This window comes from Anneissia japonica, unplaced genomic scaffold (assembly GCF_011630105.1).
Source record: "Anneissia japonica isolate Jap-2015-1 unplaced genomic scaffold, ASM1163010v1 scaffold2756_len2360902_cov194, whole genome shotgun sequence".
In the NCBI taxonomy this organism is placed as follows: Eukaryota; Metazoa; Echinodermata; class Crinoidea; order Comatulida; family Comatulidae; genus Anneissia; species Anneissia japonica.
The window spans coordinates 1,417,968-1,441,363 of NW_022719050.1; the positions used below are offsets into that span (position 1 = coordinate 1,417,968).

Below are 23,396 nucleotides of genomic sequence, written 5' to 3' on the forward strand. Positions count from 1 at the left end.
ATAACATGTTGAAACTTTATTGTGGAGGGAATTCCAGGATGACCTGACCTAATATCTCATTAAATAATATGGTATATAACATTGGAGTGGAAGGTGTATACAGTAATCAATAATTAATGTAAAGTGTAATTTTGCTTTCTTCGTGACTGATTTAAGTTTATTATGGTATAGATTTCAGAATTGGATGGAGAACACAATTGGTTTCGGTAATGGTACTGCGGTACCCTGTAACCGATAAAGCACAACTGCACATAACTAAGATCCTAACACCTGATGAATAATAACAAGATTAATCATGGTGTGACATATGCTATCTCTCATGATATCAGGAAACTGCTTGAGAAATATGTCACAAAAGCTATTGTCTCCTAGTAGCTTATGGTTTTTACAAATTATATAGGTACAGTAGGAAGAGAGACATATTGCAAGTTGAAGAGGTTTACAGGAAGGAACAGTGGCAAAGGTATTTGGTTTCAAAGATACTGAAGTCAATTGTATAAGATAAAAAAAAATTCTGGATATAGTCCCATGTGGAAATGAAGAGGTGTAATGTTGGCATGGTTTCAGATTTTTTAGTTTTAAAATGAGGTGAGTTTGCTGAACTTAAAGAATATAAAAAACATGAAGAAAAGTACAATAGCCATATCTGAGCTAGGTTCTTAATCCCAGGACCTTTGGCACTAAAAAAAATGATTCTAGGAAAAAAAATCAGTAAAAAAACATGATTAACTAGTTGTTGTAGCTGATAAAAATAAGATCTGGTAATACTTTAAAAAAAATCTATAATGCCTCTCTGGCTTAACGGAGCTATTGTACCCTTTGCTTGCCGTGGCATTTTTGAACAATTAGAAGTAAAATTTTTACTATTTATTGTTAGTTATTGTTATCCTTCACAATTTGAATAGAGTACATTAATACAAAAAAAAATCTGTTGTTCTTTGCTATATAAAACAATGAATAAAATTTTAAATTAACCTCTAATTAATACAGTACCTTAGATTAACAATTTTTTTAAGGCGCTCACAGGTACTGTACAAAATTCCAACAAATAAATGTACAGTACCTTTAATGGCAAGGGCATTGTTGTAAAGTAAAACTCAATTGGTTATTACAAGACCACTTTCAGTTAAAAAGCGGGAATCATTCTAGTCTTATAAATCAAACTTGTCAGGTAAAATTTAATATCTCAAGCAACCACACTATGAAAAAGTGATGTTATCAGTTAACAATAAATTCAGAACAAAAAGATCAGCAATTTCCTTTGATTTAAGTACACAAAAGATCCATAAATTAGCAACAAAATGAAGGTTAATAAGGACAAGATTGTTATTTCCTGTTAATTTTCCACCTGTGTGGTTTTAATCTTTATGCCTCGGTAATATTAATGAGAAAAATTTCCCAAACTTGGCACTGAACAAATACAAGTTTGATCACCTTCCCCAGCTCATCATGTGACACCTGTCTAAGAAATGATGTAAATGAGGAAAACAGATGCAACACTTGACTGAACAAAAGAATAATTGAGATGCTAATTGATGAAATAAGCGCTGTCCTTAATCCGCTGCTACTCCATAGGAAACCAGGTTTAGGATTTTGTTAAGATTCTACTTCCCTCAGAAGATTCAGGGACAATTAAGACTAGTCATTGAAAATTGTCCCTAGTGTGTTAAAATAAGTCAAGTGTCTACTGCATGTAGAGGATGAGAAGACCTTCCCACAAACACCATCGTTAAATATCAGGTTCTCACCTATGTTAATCTACAGAGACACTATGTTCTTTATTGTAATCTCAAAATAATGTTAACCTTGACTATTCTAAAATTATACATGATAATATATTCATCTCACTTCCAACCAATGAAAATACAGTTAGGTTTATGTTGTCCAATATTGTTGATAAACAATATTATATAGTATGGCACACAAGTGTTTTACTGGTGACCAGAAGACTAGACATCTAATCTACTAGAACCATCCTCCCCACACTTTCTTGTTTTAGCTTAAACGGATTAAGGACTGTCTGGTATTCAAAATACAGGTGGCACAAACCCACATTTAAAATATAAATTTGTACTATTCTGCCTCAATTAAGTAGTATCAAGTGCCTTCAATTACTGTACATAATAATTATAACATTCCACTATTTTTGTCGCTTTTTCACTTGTTGTTGGCATTTCACACCAAGGCCTAAAATTTGTGCTATTGTTTATTATATTTTTTATTTAAGGCCCAAAAAAAAAAAATTGTGTTGGCCACGTTATGGAAAAATCCAAAAACTGGGTAGGTCGGTAGGAAAATTTTTTTCAACAACCAAAAATGTTTTTACACTTAAAAAGTAGAAAATACACAAATAATTTTAGACTTGCATCGCGTACCATCAAGTAAAATAGGCTTTGCTTTGGCCCCCTAGCCTGACCAAGGCTATTTCAGTCTTATTGCTCATAAAAAAATATTGTTCCTTGTAGTCAAGAAAAAAAAAGCAAGCTAAAATGCCAGCCCTGAATTTTGTAAAATTTGGGTCGGTCGGGTGTGGAAAAACACAATTTTTTTTTTGCCCTAATTCCTTGTTGCACCTTGAGTTTTGTGTACCCTTTTATTTAAATAGTTTGTTCATTCCTTTGGACAGGACTCATCATAGTTGAAATATTATAATGCTCACTATTATATTTCACTTAATCTTCAAGTCAGTTAACATCATGTACTTTGTTTCTTAACGTTATAAGTGAAATTACAAAATGGTGCTATTGCTGTTACAATATCAATTTTAAAAAAAATTATATCAATTAATTTTGGCTTTCAAAAGTATATCAATCGATTTAGTTTTTTAGAGATGCCGAGCTCTACTTTTGTCATCATATTGTTTGTTTACTGTTGTTTATGCGTTAAGTTTTCCACCCAAAGAAAGTCTCCAATAAGGTCAAATTAATAGGTCCATGGTGTAATTATACATTAATTTTTGTTAATCAATATGATGTGGGCGGTACACTTATCAGCTTACCGTATTTCTTTTTGTTTTCTTATTTATTTCTAATTAACATTTTATCAGATACATGATATACTAATTAGCATAATAATATAGTGTAAATTGCTGATATTTCCTCCTCTCTGAGAAATAAATAACTACAACACAACAGAAAATAAACAAGTGATATACTAAGACAATTTAGTTTTAGCCGACAGGCCACAAAACTAAATAAATAGTACAAACATATAGTCGCACATACTTTTAAATCATACCGACAAAAGGTTTGTCTGAAAACCGAAAATCAAAATGTCAAGAAACCATCCAGGAAGCATTATGGAGACAATGGTTATTGCTTTAACCTACTGTAAAGTGACTAAAAAGGCTTGCGATGGTCCTACACCGACTTAACCTCATATTGATTGTTCGCGACTGAGGAAGTAGTTAAATTGGCACCTACTATTGTTTCACATTACCTAGGGTATGTCTGTGGAGGTAACTCTTAAAAAGTATGTTTGTCATTTCCTACACAAATTCAAAAACCAATCTAATAATACAAATAACAATATAATTTTTAAATATAAATTAAGTATACAAACACAGTAGCATCCTACTGTATGTTGACAAATGTTCTAAAGCTAACAACCTAATAATATCAACACTCATAATGACAATATTGAAGCCACGGTTAATATAAATAGGAAACGCATTATAATATGATGTAGGTAATGGGAGCAAAGTGTGACTACACTTCAGTTAGTATAGTTTTTTTTTCTAGCCTACTGTTTACACTGTAGCCTGCTACAGATTTCAAGAAGAACATAAACCAAACCAAAAACTCAATAAATAAATGTATGAACTAAATTTAATGTGTGATATTTACTTTGTTTAAAATTCAAAACATACAAATTTTTTGATTTCAAATCAAAATATACCTATAACTTGGTCTCATTGCACATAGTACGCCCAGCAACTTATACCTGGCACTTAACTATTATTACCAAACCATATGCTAAGCTTTCCAAAGTTTTATAGACAATGTTTCATATTTATCTACGTTTATTGTTCTAGGTACAATTATGAAGGTAAATAAAGCCAATCCAAAACACAACATATAAACTAAAGATGCATGCAATAAATCAGTCACAATGTTAATTATCTTTTTTCGGGAAAAATGATGGTAGGTGAGATAAGATTTGGACAAAATCAATATCTACAATTGATCTAAGTTCTACTTAGGGAATTCTTCCTTTTATGGTAATAAAAGGCAAAATCAAGATTAATACAGTGCAGACTATATCTTTAATAATAAAACAGTTTTAATGTGATATAAATCATAATAAAATTACGGTAAAGCTGTCTGTACAGTAACAAGAAAAACCTAAAAAAAAACAAAAAACAAGTAATGGTAAAGGACTTTATATATGTATAGCGCATAATATGTGGTCTTTATAATTATGTGCTATAGTTTGTGGAGTGTAAAACAAAATAGCAAATTCTATCCTAGCATAGATGAAATTTCTAGCATGATTCTACCATGCTCTGATAATTTTATGAGCTGACTAAAATTAATCTGCCTCCCTCTAGGATGAGAGCATAGCAGGAGGAATTGAGTACAGTTGTGTACGGACAGGAGACTGATGAGTTTTCTATTCACTCAATTTTGGCAATTTCCTCACAAGCAATTGTTGGTATTTACTTTAATTACTATTAACTTAGCATTGAATTAGTTTAAGTGTAAAATTATATCAAACCATTACAATTAATTCCACTAAAAACAATTTGAACTAAAACTTGCAAATTAACTAGGGAATTTAAAATCCTTGGAAATCCATTAAAAAATATATAATCACATACAGTACAGCAAACTATGTTCCCACAACTTACAAACAATACTGTACATATGTCAGCACTATATATTTCGGTATTAACTAGAAACAGATTTTTTTTTTATTTGCCCACTAATAAAACACACAGAAATCATTTTTTATTTACGCATTGAATTATACTCTAAATGTACTCCTCTCTAAAATCCATTGAAGTACTTAAAAGTATACTAACTTTACTAATTACTGATTAAATGTACAGGTATTGCTCAACTGGGTTTAACTACTGTACTGTGATTGCAGTAGTACTCATTATCACTTTGTATGCAGTACTGTACATAACAACAAATAAGTATCTAAGCTACTGTAAATTATTATGAAGTAAATATAAATTCCTTAATATGAAAATCTTTCAATATGAAAAGTAAATACACAAACTAAAAAAAAATCAGTTAGAATCTAGTCATGTATGAAAATAAGTAGAGTTTGTTTCTTTGTTTGTTTAATTTATGCTAGAGTAGCATGGTAGAATCTGATCAGGTAAAAAATATAAATAATATAATATTAATAAGATTAGTAACATGCCATACTTTCAGATTTCTTACTTTAAATACTTAAATGTTAAGATTTTGTTAAAAATAGGCACACCAGATGATTAGTATTACTAATAATACTGTAATTAAAGCATGAAAAACTGGTAAAAACTAAAACTTTTATTTTTATTTTATAAATACAGTAAATCAAAAGTAAATAAAATCTATTTAAAATCAATCTGAAAAGTAACAATTCAAACTTTAAAATATAAAAATGCAAGAAACTATATTTAAACACAGTTAACATTGTACTAATTTACTTTACATAACAACTAATACAATTATAGTATAAATAGATTTAAAAAAAAAATTCTATATAAAATCAATACATGAACAGTGATATACTTTACATAGTATTAGTAACTACTTTGTTAAAGTACATCTCTAATCATTACTGTAGACTTAATAATATAGTATTTTACCTGTAAATAGCTCCATCACATTGACACTTCTACTCAGGGCAAAGACTGGCAGTAGACTGAATTTACACCAGGTACATATTTAGTACTGTACATACCACCTTCCTTAATTGTTTATCTACAGAGCCAATGGAACAGCAAGCCTCTTTTGTTTATCCCATAAGTATTGTTTATTTATAACACCCGCCTTCATCCCAAGCTTTCCTGCCTTTACTACACTTCCCCCTGGCTGCCAACTAGGTAAATTTATAACCAATATATTGCTATTATTCTCTCAATAGTCATCATGTAGCCACTTCCAGACACGCAGACTACGAAAATGCAAACATGATAATTAGTAACAGTGGTGGTAGTAAATAACCCACAGAAGGATTCAGACAGAGCTAAAACATCTGTTCATTTTATTTTTTCTGTATTTTACCAACACACCTGGTGAAGTACTGAGCTTCTGTATAGTACAGTATACCGTATAAATAATATTCTCCTACACCCCCTCCCCACCCCTCACAAATTTGAAATCAAACTATTTCAATTATAGTATAACAGTATTCTATTTCACTATTTTTCCTTGGAGTATTTAAATAATAACTTTGTTGACCCAATAGAACAATTAAGTCATTGTCTGATTTCCATTTTGTCCATATGATTTTGTATCTTTTTAGACTACAATGATCAAAAGAGAAAAAATGTTGTTTTTTTTTTTATAGTGAATTATTATATAGTTGACTTCTACTATTTTTCTATTTGTCTTGATGATGTGTTTAAAGTGCTATGCAGCAAATTTTACTTAAAATATTATAACATATCTATTTATATTAATAGATATTTATTTCTTGTATAGGATGGGATAGATCGGATAGAAAGAAATAGAGAGAAAAACAAACTGGAAAAGAATAGTTAAGTATAAAAAATTAGCAAAATCCTTGTTCATTATATCTGCTAATTACATTTAATAAGTTCCTCTTATAGTAGTAAGTACTGCCAAAATGTTCCAATAACAAGACCCTAATAAGGTAAAGTAACCTTGAATTAACGTGTAATTACAAGACAGGAAGGTACAAGGCAAGTTGCGAAGTGGAAGCCAGGTCCAAACTTCTACCTGTAATCTGGGGTCCTATAAACATTGTAGCCACTGATATAAGGTATCAGTGTGTGTGGTAGAAACTATTAGCTGGTGAAACACAATCCCCCTAAGGAAATCTTGTTTCCTCCGATAAAGGCACCTGACAGTGATGTGGACTACGTACCCATTGCTGATATTAAGGACAGATGGATGATGGCGCCAGCCTGACTACATGCTACGACACCTTTTGCGGAGCAAAAATCCAAGCCAGCTTGGACTACCTGTCCAAACCTGATGGGAAACACCACCAAATTATTGCTGACAATTTTTATTTCAATCATGGGAAGTTTTTCTAAAAATATAATTGTGGATTGTAAAGATGAGCAATGCAGTTTCTTTCATTCATGGTTGACAAAACTGTAATCAAAAAAAGTTCAACACTACAAGCAATAACTACATTGATTAAAAATACATAGTTTAATATAAATAAGTAAACAATTTCAATTAAAAAAAACAAAACAAAGTCGTCAATGATTATAATAATATAATGTCATACACACCCCAGAAAGTGTCAGGGAAACCATAATGATCAAGATATTGATTCAATATTTCATTCCTTATTAAAACTTAATCTGGAATGAAAAAGGTTTGTTCATACAGACCAATAAGATATCAGTAAGATAAATAACCAATCAAACATGGTTTAAGTTAAAAACAAAAGATAATCAGTAAGTGACCATTAACAGACCAAACAAGAAAGAAATGTTAATTTGAAATACCAACGATACATCATGGAATAAACAATTACCTGTAAAACAAAAATTAAATAGGGTGTGGTGTGTACACTGTTATATGTGGATAAATATCTATTACTATTTACATGGTATATCACAAATTTATAATGTAAATAATAAGTAATTTCAATTTGTAAAAGAATAACATGATAATCAATAATAATAATCTACTTCAAATAGATACACAACATTTATTTTACTGTATTTGTAGAATATTGTTATTTTATAGATGTACCTTTGCTTGAAAATGACAAAAAAATCATAAAAATCAATTTTGAAATTAACTTGCTCAGTTTTAATGTAACATAAAAATTATCAAAAAGCATATAAATTAGTATATTATAAAAATGTTCACCATTAATTTTCTTATACTGGATAATAACAATGATATTCCAGTGAATGGGTAGAATTGTTTTTTATATATTATTATCCAGGGTGAAACCATTATTTCAATTCTTATTTTTCTATTTTTATTTTCAGTTTTAAAGGGTTCATTTTTTTAAACAAAGCCTTAAAGCACACAATTTCTGTTATTTTTACTTATAATTAAAATTAAATGATGTTATTTATGTTTAGGACACGTAAATAAGTGATAAAGAATAAACCTAAGGATAAGGTCTTTTAATATGATTGCAAAAATTATATAAGCATGACATGGAAGTAATATGAATTTAGGGATTCGATATTGGTACTTAAAATTAATCATTTTGACTTTTTAAAACTTTTTTCAATGTGAAATGAGTTCAACAAACTAGAAGTTGTCCTATTTATAAAAGTCTATTGACAATTATTTTTGTCTTCCCCCTCCCTCAGCTGCTTCCAGACTTCCTCAATAATGATGTCATAAAGGAGAAAGGGGCATCGAAACAAAGTTGACGAGTGAGCGACGGTAGCGTCACTAATCGTTGGAAAGACCAAGTGTTACTTCCTCTAGCCAATCAAAGATAGTAATCGCCTACAAACTGTCCTTTGGTGATAAAATAAAACTGGGTAAAATGAGACTTGAGAGATACAAATATGTTGTTGCAGCTAAAGGGTCATTCACAAATTTATCAACATTTTCACAAGTGTACCAAAAGTATGCTAGGGGAGGGGGTTTATCAACATTTTCACAAGTGCACAAAAAGTACCACCAGGGGAAGGGGATAGACAAATTTGTACACTTTTACATATGCATGAAAATGCTAATTCAAAATAACATGTAATGTTTAAAACCATATATTTTAATGACCAATTATAATGCAACCATATATATATATATATATATATATATCATAAATCAAGGTAGCCGTTAACACTGTTAAATCAACTGTTTGTACGCTTGAGAAAATGTTGATAATTGTGAACAAACCTAAAAAGATGATAATTTGTTTAGGCAAGCCAGTCTCATTTAACATTGCTTTTACCTGTATATTTTAGGATTTAAAAAAATATAAGACAAATGAATGAAATGAAAGAAGTCATAGAATTAACATTGTTTATAAAAACAAAAAACAAAATGATGTCTAATGAAGGCCAACAGTATTATCCAAAAACAATTTTAAATAAATTTACGACAAGGATAAATTTGAAAAGATACACTTTTTTCTGATAAGAACATATTTCATCAGAGCACTGAGGCTGATAGTGCTTATAAATCAGAACATAATGAACAAATTAAGGCTGAGGTAAAATGTCAAATGCGGTTTTTATTTATTTTTTTTTAATAAAAAAAAACCCCAACAAATTTGATCTGTACCTTATGTGAAGTACTACTGTATACATTAGGTGTGACTATGTAATAACCTCTATAATACAGTATAGTAACATACATTGCTGTACAATAATAATTTTCTATCTTTGAAAAGTACATAATATAAAAACAACATTTTTAGCCCGAAATTGGCAAACAAAAAAAAGAAGAAATTAGAACACTAAATCTGTGCAAACTTTTACTGGTTCTTTTTTTTTTTAAGTGTAGACGGTAGACAAATATAAGTAAAATGAATATTTGTTCTATTTATTATTACAAAATAATTAATCATTAATAATTATAGACTAACAGAGTACCGTAACTATTAACTGAGAATTTCCCTCTAAATCTAATTCTGCTGGTTTGTTTTGTTCAAAACTGTGAAAAAAATAAAGGAAAAAAATAAAGGAAAAAAACACGTAAAAATCAGTAGGATACTACAGTACTTCATTTTTTAGGTTTACATAGTCCTAGCTTGATTAATGATTGAACAGTTACCATAGGGTCTACACACATCTTAATGACTGTACAGTAATAATATAAATTGAAGGGCTTAGCATATTTAAATCTATAAATAAAACTACCATATTATCAAAAGTTTATTTTTTAAGTTATTTATATATTTATTTATTTATTTCAAAAAAAATTTTGTGAGTGTGGTCCATCCAGCCAAAGCTGATAATTTGGGACCCTCAATACATACAATGAAATATAATATAAACCTAAAATTAGAAGTAAACACTTTAAAAAATAGCAAAATTATAATTAACTTCTGTATTAGTTACAATTTGTGGCATCTTCTTAATGTTGATTGGGATTGATTTTGAGAATATTTTTGTTTGTTTGCTAGATGTTTTGTTTATGCTGTGTTAAAAAGTTTATTTTATTGTTAAATTGTCACGTTTTTTAGCATCAAATCAGATTTGATTCCTTAAACCTAAAGTAAGTGCTCTTCTTTAAACTTTTAATGACAATGAATCAGATTATAAAACTAAAAACTTCAAAGCACAAAGCACATCATATTTGGTCAAGGATATTTTTAGTAGTGTCTGACGCAAATGCGGTTTTAACTCCCACCTTTTACCAAGGTGTTCTACCAAGTAAAAGAGTCCCAATCTCATTAAGTTTACCGAACGATTCACAAAAGGAAGTCATTGTTAAGTATGCACTAACAGTCGTGAACTAAATCAAATCCCTTTCAACAATTATTGGCCATTAAGTAGGCCATTATAAATAAAAAGTAATGACAGTATGTAAGTGGGTAAAAACATAATAATATTTAAAAACTAGCAAAGCACTCCTAAAAAACCATGCACTGTGTCATATTAATACAAATATTAATATTAATAAATATTAATAAATAAAAAAAGTTATTTGTTTCATAGTTTGGTATGTCAACTGTACATGCAATAACCACTAAAATGTTATTTGCGTATGAAAAGGTTGATAATGAACCAATAAATATAAAATGAGTTATAAATAATACGTCTAAGTTATGATAATGCAGTGCGTATTAATTGTAAATATTCTGTAAAAGGTCTGACAATTTTTAAATTAATTTCACATTCATATGAATATAAAATGTTTGATTTACTAAATTTAATTTACATGTGTTTAAGTTGAAGGCAATTATAGATTTATGGAATTAAGTGACAATGTGTGCTATATTTTCACTCATAAATTCATATTAATTCATATTAATCGATGTACTTAATATATCTTATATAAATTGCATACATGTCAATATACATATCAAACAGAATAGGGTATTAAATTGTGAAGAAATCTGAATGTAAATGGACCCAATAATATACTGTATAATGTAATTTATGAACCAAATCTAAGTTAACTTCCTGTAAATCATCATTTTTTGTAATTATGGTGAATAGGTATTATCCTACAGGCAGGCAAAATGTTAAAATATTTTCCAAACACCAAAAAAACTCATTATATACACTATCCTAAGTAGTTAAAGTACTGGTGAATTACTCCGTGGGAAAATTTAACAGATTGGAGTGCTTTTAATCGTCCTAGTACAGTATTTTTTAAAAAATTATCCAAAGATCAAATCTAAAATTCAACAAATTAAAAAAATACAGCTCAATATAGACTAGGGCATGCACTAACCTAGCTCTCTAAAAACAAAATAAACAATTACGATTGATAACGAAGAGTAGTCGATCATTTCTATGAAGAGGCAGTACCTCTTGATATGGTTTTCTAACTCTTCTATTAATCTATGTCAAGTGTGTAACACTCAAAAGTCTGTAATGATAACAAATTTTAAAATCTGCCATTTCCAGTAATCGTAGGCTGGGTATCCTCATCTGTTCTCGCCTAGCTGACTCCAGTCTGGCTAACCTGAGTGGTTCTAGTCTTAAGGACAGCTAATGATCTCAGGCTCAGGAGATAGAGATCATTTTGTAGGATATGTGGCACCATAGAGGTGCCTTACTGACAGAATTCTCTAATAATGTTAAATGCTTGATCTCTTTGTTCAGACTAATTTTTACAGGTATCAAGATACAGAATAGCCTGCTTGCCAAGCAATCGTAGTGCATCATAACTTCTGTTAATTAAAGGTATTTTTGCAGAAAAATTCATTTTTACATTGTCAATGTTCAGCATTATTTGTAGTTGCTAAACTGGATTTAAGCCTACACTCTGTCATATGTAGTTTTTAGGCCAAAAAAATGACATACTGTGATACCACTTAAGTATCAGTAGGCCTATATTCATTCACATTAAAGTATTAAACACTATAATAACTGATTATTTAAACTTTCATAAATAAGAAAACATGAAAATCTAAACCATCAGGTACTGTAACAGTACTTTGCAAAATCAAGCTAAGCAGAGTAAAATAAATACTGTACTTTTATAATATACAAAATGTTTATGTTACTGACTATCTTTTCTACTACTAAATATATGGTAAAGTATCAAAAGACATAATATATTTATAGTAAAAAATAAGAATTAATGATGAAATTTATAATGACGAAATCATTTTATTGGTTATCAAATTATTCAAGATTCATCAATAATAAGTTAGCCTACACATTTTTCTAACGGATGTAAAGTACTCACAAAATAAAAGCTAAAGGGGAATCCTTTTGTTCAATTTACTCTTTACAATAAATGTTTTATAAACCATCATACAGAATGGCAAAGAAATACTGGTACCATAATAGTACAACCTAAAAGTTTGCATGCACTACATTCTCCTTAAATAGATCTATTTATAACTACATGCATGTTTAAAACAAGGTGATCAGAAATATACATCACACAGTGGTAAATCAATAATTCTTCTCCATAGTGGTATGCATTTTAGAAACAAAATTATAGGTAGTTATTTTCATCCAAAAAGTAGACTTTGTGAATATCTTATTTTTTGATATAAAATTACTTTTTAAAAATTTCATAAATTGTAATTCTGTTATCAAAATTTATTTTATTAAATGATCTTGTTTTTATTAAGATCAAATAAATTCATTACAAATTCGGAAATATCTGTAGAATGAACTGAACTTATTATTTTTCAAGTGAATTCATCAAATATTAATATTGGAATGATAGTAGTTAGTATGTGTTAATCATACAAAAATAGATTACAATTTGAAAATATTTATACAAAAATATGAAAATTAAAAAATTATTGTTTCTCTTGTTGTGAGCAACATTATAACTGCTTAAAATAGAGATATTAAAATATGAAGGTAGAAATTGTAGCACCTTTATTTACTCAAAACACCTGCTCATGATTAACAATACAATGACATCTGGAGCCAAGGCTATTCCATTTATTAAGCAACACCCCTTTGTCAAAATCTAATCAAATAAATATCACCTATAGACTGAGAGTGCATGTTCAAACTTGACGATGGTGAAAAAAATATGCAAATGTGTAATAAAAGATATGGAATGTGGAATAGAAGTCAAACAGCACTGGCAAACCCCTAAGTAACCTATTAATAAAAGATACCTTCCACTGATGGACATTAGAAAGAAGAATATTAAAAATGGAAAGATGGTGAAAAATAGTTTTTGTGTGATAGATTTCCCTTAGGGTTCAGAATTTTCTTTGTTAGCTCACTAAACAAAGGGTTTATTCAAGCAAGTATTGATATTGATAATACAAAGCATTCAATACCACATAGGTTTATTTACTTTTTGCTGCTCAATTTTACAAACACACATATTTATGTATAATTATTTTTAAATGAAGATTATTTTTTTTCAGGTCACAATGGTAATTAAGTCCACTTAACAAAATTGACAATACAAAAAAAAAGAAAAAAAAAACGGTTGAAAATTACTGTGGTAAATTTCAATTTATATTAAAATCATTAAAATTATAGTAGGGATAAAGATTCGTAACCTTTAGAAGACATTGATTGTAAGAGATTACCGATTTTAAATTTTTTTTAAATAAATAATTATTATGTTAAAATACCTATTAAAAAAATTTGTTTTCTTTGGCACAAAAATACTCATACATGGCAGAAGCTATTGAACTATTGATTGGTAAATTATTTAATAATAGATACATATCTTCCCAATTATTACAATTATTTAAACATTGTATTAACTATGTCACTATTCCAACTTAAAACAACAGTGTTGGGACCACTACCTTAATATATAATGCGTATTTATAAATGTGACATAGTTTAACCGTAACCATATTTAAATTACCAAGTGAGATAAAAAAAAATTATAACCACTGGAAATTGTTTTTGCTATCATTTTTTTTATAAATAATTAACAGGCTCTGGAGGAAAAATATTTTTTAATATGTTGTAAAAAGAATTTTTAAGACACTAAAACAGTGTTTGAACAGGGAAATTTAAATATTATTATATTTACATCTCCCTGGTTTAAAGAACAACTTAAGAATGATATTTGTCCATATGAATTTTTTCAATAACTTAGAGATAGTTTAAAAAAAGATAAGATTTTTGAATACAGTAGTTAAAAACTGGGGGGGGGGGGAACTTTAAAATGTTTTGTCTGACCTACAATACATAGATTTATGATTTTAACAAAGTTACTAAATTTCAAATATTCATATGAATATATGTTAAAAAAATATTAATATCATTAAATTAAAAATCAATCAAGAAAATAAGGATTGTTGAAAACATAGTGTACATTCGATATAGATTCCTGAATCATTTGATAAAAAATAATGACGAAAGGTGGATGTATGGTCCACTTGAGTTGCTAATTGATGGCATAGTAAAGGGAAGTGCATAGGACATAAATTGTCTGTATTTTGCATCAGCAAGAACAAAAGAATCGGAGCCGTTTTTAGGTTTGTCCATTTATTTATATTTTTAACGTTTCAAAACCATTTCTGAGACTTAATCAGTCTGCTTAAAAGTTAGTGAATAGACAAAGGAGTTCCTGATATCAAAGTCTTTGTGTTACCCCACAACACCTGCATGGTGAAAAAAAGGCCCAGGCAGATGGCTGCTACTGGTACCTGGTCTATAATTTTATGTGATGTGCCTATGCCTATTCCCTTTTTATTCATCGACTACATTAAATGATTGATCTATAGAATTTGGTTTTTCAAATTGATCTGTTTATAATTTGCTTATTTAAAAAAATCACCCAGTAACACTAAAGTGACAACAATTATTCACAATAGCAAATTATTCTTCTATATTGCAAGACCTACAATAATTAAATATTATATATATATATATAATCAACACCAAAATAAGCTAAGGCCTAGCTCAAATTCATATTGCTTTATTTATCCTGTCTTTATAATTTATTATAGATTAATTGGAGACACTAAACGATGTGTAAACATAACAAAGATAATGACTCAATAATTATTGTAAATATGATATTCAATAACCAAATAACTGGAATAGGACTGTAATTAGTTAGGCCTCAACTCTAGGCCTATGCGATCCCAGTATTTATAGTAGTATGTGATAAACTCCTCTAACCACGGCCCGACCATGGCACAAGAGACGAGGGTATCACCAAAGAATATTTTTATCAATCCCCACTTGATTTCTGCTTGAGTAAAAAGTTTGAACGATGCACAAAAGCGATAAATTATTATATTTAAAACATATTGCAACATGTAAAATTTACTTTTGTAGTTTCACATTCGTGTGGTGTATTATTTCTTTATGCTACACAGAACAAAGAACACAAACTAAACTATTACTCTAGAATAAGAGAGAACCAAATGATGATACCTGGACTGACAGATGTCCTTACGGTCGGTCATCATCTGTTGTAACTGTACACAAACAAGTAATTCCTCTTTTGTGAACGCCACCGAGAGAACACCGTCGAAAGTAAACATTAATTTTCTCAGCCTATATTGCATCCAAGAGCAAAAACCTGCACATGCATATACACTCCAATATTAGATCTATCTAGTTATGTAATAGAAATAAAAACTCACGATTTTTGCGTTGTGGATTTGCCTGTTTTCTACGAGTATACCTGGATAGGTCGGCCATACTAAAAATACACACGCGACACAGCGCCAGTGAATTCCATGAATGAAAGCTGTCGATGCGACTAGTTCAGCAACGGAAACAGCGAGGTTTGCATATTACGTCATCTCTCACTCTAGGTTCAAAACCACGTGGGCACTTTGTTTACGTGCAATAATGGGTTCACCCAGGGGCGCCTAAAAGCGGTCGATGAAAGTTAGGAGATGAAAAAGATCCAACTGTTGTATATTACTGTATAAAACACTGTAGGCCTACAATACATGATTGTCAGTGATAATGATATTAGTAGTAGATCTCATCACTGTTATATAAATCGCTAAATTGCGATGCGCATGACCTAGGGAAATAGTGATTAGCGTTAGGATCCGTGGTGACGAACTGGTTAAAATGTAGACCTTTAAAGTCCGGTACTATTTTTTCAAACAGACCAAAGCAAACTAAGCGTCAGTGTTTTTTTTTTAAAGTACCGTACACTTTTGAGCTTCTGGCAAATGAAAGCACATGCTGTAACTTGCGTTAGCGGTCGACTCAGTTATATTTTTTTCGATACTGCTTCTTTAGGTTGACAATGTCAGAGTGTGTCTTCAACATTTATTGGGCGATTTTAGTGTCAAAATTATCTTAAAAACGCAACAAATTTAATGTATACGTATACATATGAATGTATCGGCGATAATATTTATTTAGTCGGCCTAGATATGCACACACGCACGTGACTGTTGTCAATTCATTGAAAATTGTCACATGTTTCTTTACGAACAATTCTGTTGATCACAAAAATGTCGACTCGTTGGTGACACAGTAGACCTAATTGTTTTTTACTAATTTCCAGATTTATTAGCTCAGTGTGGGTCTATTAACAAAGCATTGTTTTTTCTATGTCAACTTTAACATGCTTTAACATAGTACGGTAGTAAATGAAAATGTGGACTCATTTAGATAGGCCTATTAGAAATATAATACCCGTGATATGCAGATTGAAAATTAACACGCCTCAATAAGAGTAAGTTGCTATAGACCTGGTCTCGACCTTTAAATATGCCATGGTAGCCTAATCAATTATTTTGCGTAAAAGTATGTAAATTAATGAGAAAATGGAATTGTTTTGGTTTGTGTCTCATTGGATGTTAACTTAGCCCTAACGTTAATTCATTTCAACAGTGCGCCACACCCGATGTCAAAGATTCATCATTGGGGCCTATTTCTAAAATGGCAGTACTCAAAATATTCAAACTGATTCAGTTTGAATAAAATCGGCAAACTTGTTACCATCTCTCAGGGGAAGAATTCCAGGGATACCGTACGGATTATTCCAAAGGGGTTAACATTTCACGGGGGGGGGGGGAAGAAAGAGAGAGAGAGGGAGATGTGGCCGTGTGACCGTGTCAAATTTCTCTAAACAATGACTTAACTTATTATATCATTAGAAAGATCAACGTTTTTGCTCACAAAAATATATTTATTTAAATACTGTACGTTGCGTATGGGTGCGCGGGGGGAACATGTCCCCAAAAAATACTTTCCCCTACCCCAGACGCTACCCCACCCCAAAAATCACGCTCATGTAGTTAAAAATAATCACCTCAAACCTTATTTTGCGACCTAATCATTGATCCCCCACTTCAGATTCGCAACATATTTTCTTCGATAGATTTCTGGATGGAAATTATTAAAATTATCCATTTAATTCAGCTATTCAAATTTGTAATATAATTTTTGAGATTTTCTCCCGATTTTTCTTTGGCAGACAGCGCATCTGTGAATCAACGATCCCGAACGGAACCTCCCCATACTGACACCCATAAGACACACCACTGGATGTAGGCCTTGTAGGCTTGTCCTATCGTTGTAAAATATTGATAAAACAAATTGAACATATTATATCCGGGGTACATGAACATCATTCATGAGAATACTCCGGGAATAATTAGTACGGTATTCAATGATGTCGGTGCTTTCCTGTTACTTTTTGTAAACCATTTATGGTATTTTTTCTGTCACTGATAACTCTGACCAATAGAAATCACGGCATAATCTTACCAACCAAACAAAAGACTTTCGACTTATAATAAAAAAATGATTAACTAAATCCTCTATTTTCTTCCTCCATGACTTAATTAACTCCTTTTGAAACGACAGCAATTGACCATCCAACACACCTTTGTTTACACTCAGGAATTCCCACTGTTTTCAATTTCATTGATCATCCGACCGTCATCTGAGCTTATCAGTTTCAAGCTAAAGAAATATTTTTTTCTCTTTTCTTTTAAATTATTTTAAAAAGGAAGTGAATAAATGTTGATTTGACTGATTTATTGATAGTAAACTCAATGTACTGTACATTATTCATGAATACACTTTCAATTAACTTAGAAATTAGAATGAGAAAGAAATTTCCCCACCACTTGACGTGACAGATAGAATATCTGTATACCGGTAGTCTTTATATAGGCCAACATTCTTTCTGCATGGTTGTCTTTTAATACTGTTTAAGGGTTTTTATTTTGAAATCGATCAGTTTCTGGATGGAAGTTAATCAATTATTTGGTTCTTTAAAATGAGCTATTTTAAATTTTATTAATTATTATTATTATTTTTTCCCCCTTTTTTCGACATAGGGCTACTGTAATATCTTTATAGTGTGAACTTCTTTCCGTGTAAGTGATTGGTGGTAAAAAGGGGGCCGTGATCTAGAGCTATACGGAAAATGTAGTGCTGTATTTTCTCCGTGTGGTTGTTAAACTATAATACTACTGTAAAATGTTCGTACCGGGTTCCTTAAACTTCTCTTTCCCCAATCGGACACCATCCCTGTATTTCTGAATCTAGTTTTCGGGGTTGGACTTTATTATAGTATTATATTTTTTAAGTTTATTTATTATTATATTATTTCCACATTCCAATGGTTAATTCTGGCCAAACCAGGGCAACCCTTCATTGTCGATCAGTTACAAGGATAGGGGGTCAGACCCCCGAGTCCTCCGGATGCGCCCCTGCCTCAGTGTTCTTATAACAAATTGTTTCTCTAATCCTCAGTTGTTACCATAGCCTAAAGGGTTGCAAAATATAGGCCTATTTAGACTCTTTCTCTTGATGTCTGCTGATGTGGCATACGTAAATGTGAGAGTGGGAAGCACATGCCTGACAGGTGGCGCTATGACGTGTCCTTTTATGTTCTTTATAAAATCGAATACTACGATAATTTTTTTTTTGCATTATTTAGTATAGCTTGTATGCTATTGATCTACTTTAAAATTAAATGACGTAGCCATGGGTAGTAATTTAGACATCTATTTGTTTGGTATGCAAATTTATTTTATCATTTTTTTCAATATTGATATCTTTAAAACACCTGGAATGAAACGCAAAGCTATGCATAATAATTAGCAAGATGGCGTAGTTGTGTTTAGAACATCGGGATTTATAAAAGAAAACAGTAAAAATGAAAGTGTTTACAGTGTTTGACGAGGGTGAGTTTTAATATGATTTATTGGTATAGGTATAAGATGTATAAAGTGTGGATTTAATGTTAAAATTGCTATTAAGAAAGCAGTAACAATGTAGATTTTGCCCAGCCTCCTCTATTTCCGATAGTCGATGCCGTGTAACGGTGTGCATGCATTCAATGTTTTGTTCTGCTGCCACCCTTCCTTTTGATCCATGGATTACGATAATCGGCGGCCTAGGCCTAGACTGGGATAGGCCTAGCCAGAAGATATCAAGGTGGAACTTGGAGTGTTTTCTTCGAAATTAACTTCGGTTTCCACCTATTGGTGCCATGTGGTCCTAGATTCTAGGCTAGAAATATGTTTTTATCGTAATTTGCTTTTGGAAATTCAGCTGTGATTGCTGAGGCTAGCTAGGCCTCTTGAGTCCGAATCCAGAGTCTTAGACTGACGGTAGGCTTGCCATTTTTACGTACACTCGCGTCGGTCTGACCCTGGACATGCTAGGCTTGGGTAGCTAGGCCTAGGCCTATGCTTAGTTCAGTTTCACTTAGATAATGGTGGTAGAGATCGTCATTCAAAATGTAATCTGTTAGTTATACTTATAAATGGTTTATTATTGTTGTAAATTTGCTAATTTTGGTATCAACAATGGAGTTGCAGATTATTTGTTGATAAACATATGATTATGATGATGAACCTAGGCTAGCTATATAGGCCCAGGTTCCATTACTCTTCTGGAGTGCCATCCATTTTGGCCGCGAACTAGTTTGGTCGTGATGTATTTAACGTCTAGGCTTATGATACCACCAGTTACCACTGAGAATTTTAAGTTTGTTAAAGTTGGAATTACGCTTGTTCCTTGTATGTTATGCCTGACCTAGGCTTCCCTTGTCGATTTGACATAAATTAAATAAAACGTTTTTTTGCATTTCCCACAGTATTTTTTTTTAAGATCAAAGGAGGTTGGAAAAATATAATCATGCTCTTTCACACTTTAGTAAATTGTTCTGCAATAGGTATCTTCGACTCAGTGCAGGAAAAAATAAAATTTATTGCCAAAAAAAAAATAGTAGATGGATGTTAATTGCAAACAAGTCTACAAACAATTGATATATAAAAGGAATAAATAACACTAATTTTACTTTTAATGATCCAGTAATGTATACAAATGTAATTAAATCCTTTTTTAGCCTATACCTACTGTAGAGTAATTTCAACCTTATATTTGGTGAAAGATGTTAACAATTTATTTAATTTGTATTAACCTTACCAGGAGAGATTTTATGCCAGAAATGCTAGTGGTGAATTTATATTTTTCTCAAATTTCCTTTTTTCTAAAAGTTTTGTTTTTCAAAATATGAATAATATTATTAAAAAATATCAGTCAGGTAATGGTTTGTGAAACAAGGCATACACAATTCTCACCTTAGGTCTAAACTATTAAAACTAGTGAAGAGCAGTAATTGTATAAAACCTCTGAATTTTTAATTAACTTTTCCACTGGATGAATAAGTGGTTGGGTGGGAAGGTGTTGACTTTGCCTAATCCCTAAAAAGTTTTATAATTTTTAATCCCAAGTGTCTTGGAGGCGACCTCAGCTGCCAAGCTAGATTGACTATACCATCGGGAGACGACTATAATGCCTAAATGAACATTGTTTTTTGTCATTCCTTGTGAAGAAAACTGACACTCATTCTAACCTGGTGTACAGAGTTTGAACCCATCACTGCAAACAAGGCTCCGCCCAGTTACTAGCTAACAGTTTGGTGCAGTTCCAGTATAAAATATCTACTGTATCAGGGCTTGAAATTAAGGGTTATTTGGTCGCATTTGCGACCTGATCTTTTAAGGTGCGACAAGGAATTCAACTTTGTCGCGCTCAGTGCGACAAGGTCATTTGATAGCACGAGTAGATTTTGTAAGCGGCAGGAAGGTGGTTTCCCTCCAAATCCCAATTATTTACAACTTGTACAGCCCATTATTTTCAGTCAGGCAGTACGCAAAACATGTTATCATTCATTTTACCTGTACTGTATCAACCAATCAGCATGACCTAGACTGTTAAAGTGTGACGTCGTACACTAAAACCGTGTCGATGTGCGCTCATCTTATTCTTGGTAAATAAGCGATCACCGTCAAAGCGAAGGAGACTCGTATAAAAACATCGGATTGCACGATTTTTTACTATTTTATTGAGTGCTACTCTTACCTGTACCTCCTCGTAATTGTGAACGTTTCCTTAACGTATTTGTTTATAAAATAGATTATGTACCGAACTTTCAAACGATCGTATACTGTATTGACTCATACGATGTAAACGGCCCAGATCAAGCAATAATCAAAATTTAACTCTAAATAGATCGTAAATAAATACAATTAGGCATCATCTGGATGATTGTATTCAAAGTACTACCGGTATTAAGGCAGACATCTTTTATTGAAAACCAAACGAATTACCTAAACCTCATACATTATGAAATAAGATTACGCTTCTTCAATCACATGGCTGATGATAACAAAGGGTATAAAATACTGTTTGATGATAACCTCAGCCAGACTTCACGGAGCAGCTATAGTTTAACAACATGCATCTCAATGAGCAACATCTTGAAATTTACACAAAAAAAAAACAAACAAACAAATAGGTCTCACAGCAAATTTTGAAACCTAATAAAATGAAATAATATAGAAAGCAAATACTTTACTATCATTTATTTACTGAACGAGCCAGTCGGCTCTTTTGTTCGTATCAGCGGGGTACAAACTGTCTCTTATACACATCTAGATGTGTATAAGAGACAGCTATGAATGTTGTCAATTGGCCACACAAATTTACAAAATTCAATTATTCTAACGAACTTTAGGATAAACTTGTCATTGTGACTTTCAATAACCTGACCAACAAATTTGTTGGCATTCTTCTGGCAAAAGTACCTTGAAATTTACAAAAAAAAAAACCAAACAAACAAATAGGTCTCACAGCAAATTTTGAAACCTAATAAAATGAAATAATATAGAAAGCAAATGCTTTACTATCATTTATTTACTGAACGAGCCAGTCGGCTTCTGACCTACTTTTGTTCGTATCGGTGGCGTACAAAGAGTCAAATGACTTTGTGTCTGGCAACCTCAGTGTCTGTGTCTACCAGGAGGAGCCTGGAATTGGGAACGTTTCTCACTGAATGTAGTAGACGGTAAGCAGAGTTATTTCATAGGCAACTAGTAATGGGCCTCTATCAAAAAAATTATTTCGTTCTTAACAAAGTATCAGCAGAAAGTAAGCAAAATGATTGTTTAATCGTGTTTTGAAATAATTTAAAAATTGAATTGTATATAAATGAATACTTAAAGATTAAATTTTAAACGTGGAATTAATAAAGTGCAACAATTGAATTAAATGGTTAATTTAATCTATAAGATATATAAAAAATATTTAATTCTACAAGGAATGTTTCTTGTTTTGACAACAACAAAAAACCTAACGACAAAACAACATCGAACTAACTGGTATAGCAGGAATTCCAATTATGAAACTATATTTTTCGCGGAGTAACATCCCAAACCACGTGTGCGCCCGACTACACTGGCTGGCGAGTAAGGTATGTTGAGTCCATTGCAAGTTGTAAATCAATCAGAATGCTGGGATATTACATCATTCGGGGCAACTTGCAATGTTTGGGATATGTTACTCTGCGAAACCTTTGTAAACACTAGAAGTGTGACGATGTTTTCTGGCGATTAATACTGAAGTTTTGAAGTTGGAAGGCGTACCAGTTTTTTTTTTTTTTTTTTAATAATTCTCAATAAAAACAACCATTGAACAAGAAAATGAAACTATAGATCGTTATATATGTAGGTATAAGATAATTTGCTGAAGTTGTACAGGCCCAGGCCTAATGTTCTAGGCTACATTACAATCTAAATAAGAAGTGTCGCTGGCCGACTGTGTGATGCCAATTTTTCGGGCTTAAAACGAAGCCTAAATGGCCTTTGACAAGTGGGGAGCTGGAATCTCAGCACTCCCGAAATGTTGGTGAAAACTCTGGAACTCTGTTTAGGTTGAA

The 23,396-nt window shown here is 31.3% G+C and overlaps 1 protein-coding gene across 3 annotated transcripts in view; it reads right to left on the reverse strand.

The window, feature by feature from the left end:
• LOC117110707 (zinc finger E-box-binding homeobox 1-like) overlaps nucleotides 1-16,099 on the reverse strand; it is a 33,147-nt gene extending 17,048 nt beyond the window's left edge. Inside the window, exon 1 of one of the 3 annotated variants that reach the window (XM_033253474.1) lies at nucleotides 15,829-16,099. In XM_033253474.1, coding sequence (XP_033109365.1) covers nucleotides 15,829-15,886 — 58 coding nt within the window. In that variant the 5' untranslated portion in view covers nucleotides 15,887-16,099. Of the gene's footprint in view, nucleotides 1-5,803; nucleotides 5,918-15,616; nucleotides 15,744-15,828 lie in introns of those variants that run through there. The other 2 variants (XM_033253477.1, XM_033253476.1) reach the window with 2 other exon arrangements.
• Nucleotides 16,100-23,396: the final 7,297 nt, after the last annotated feature.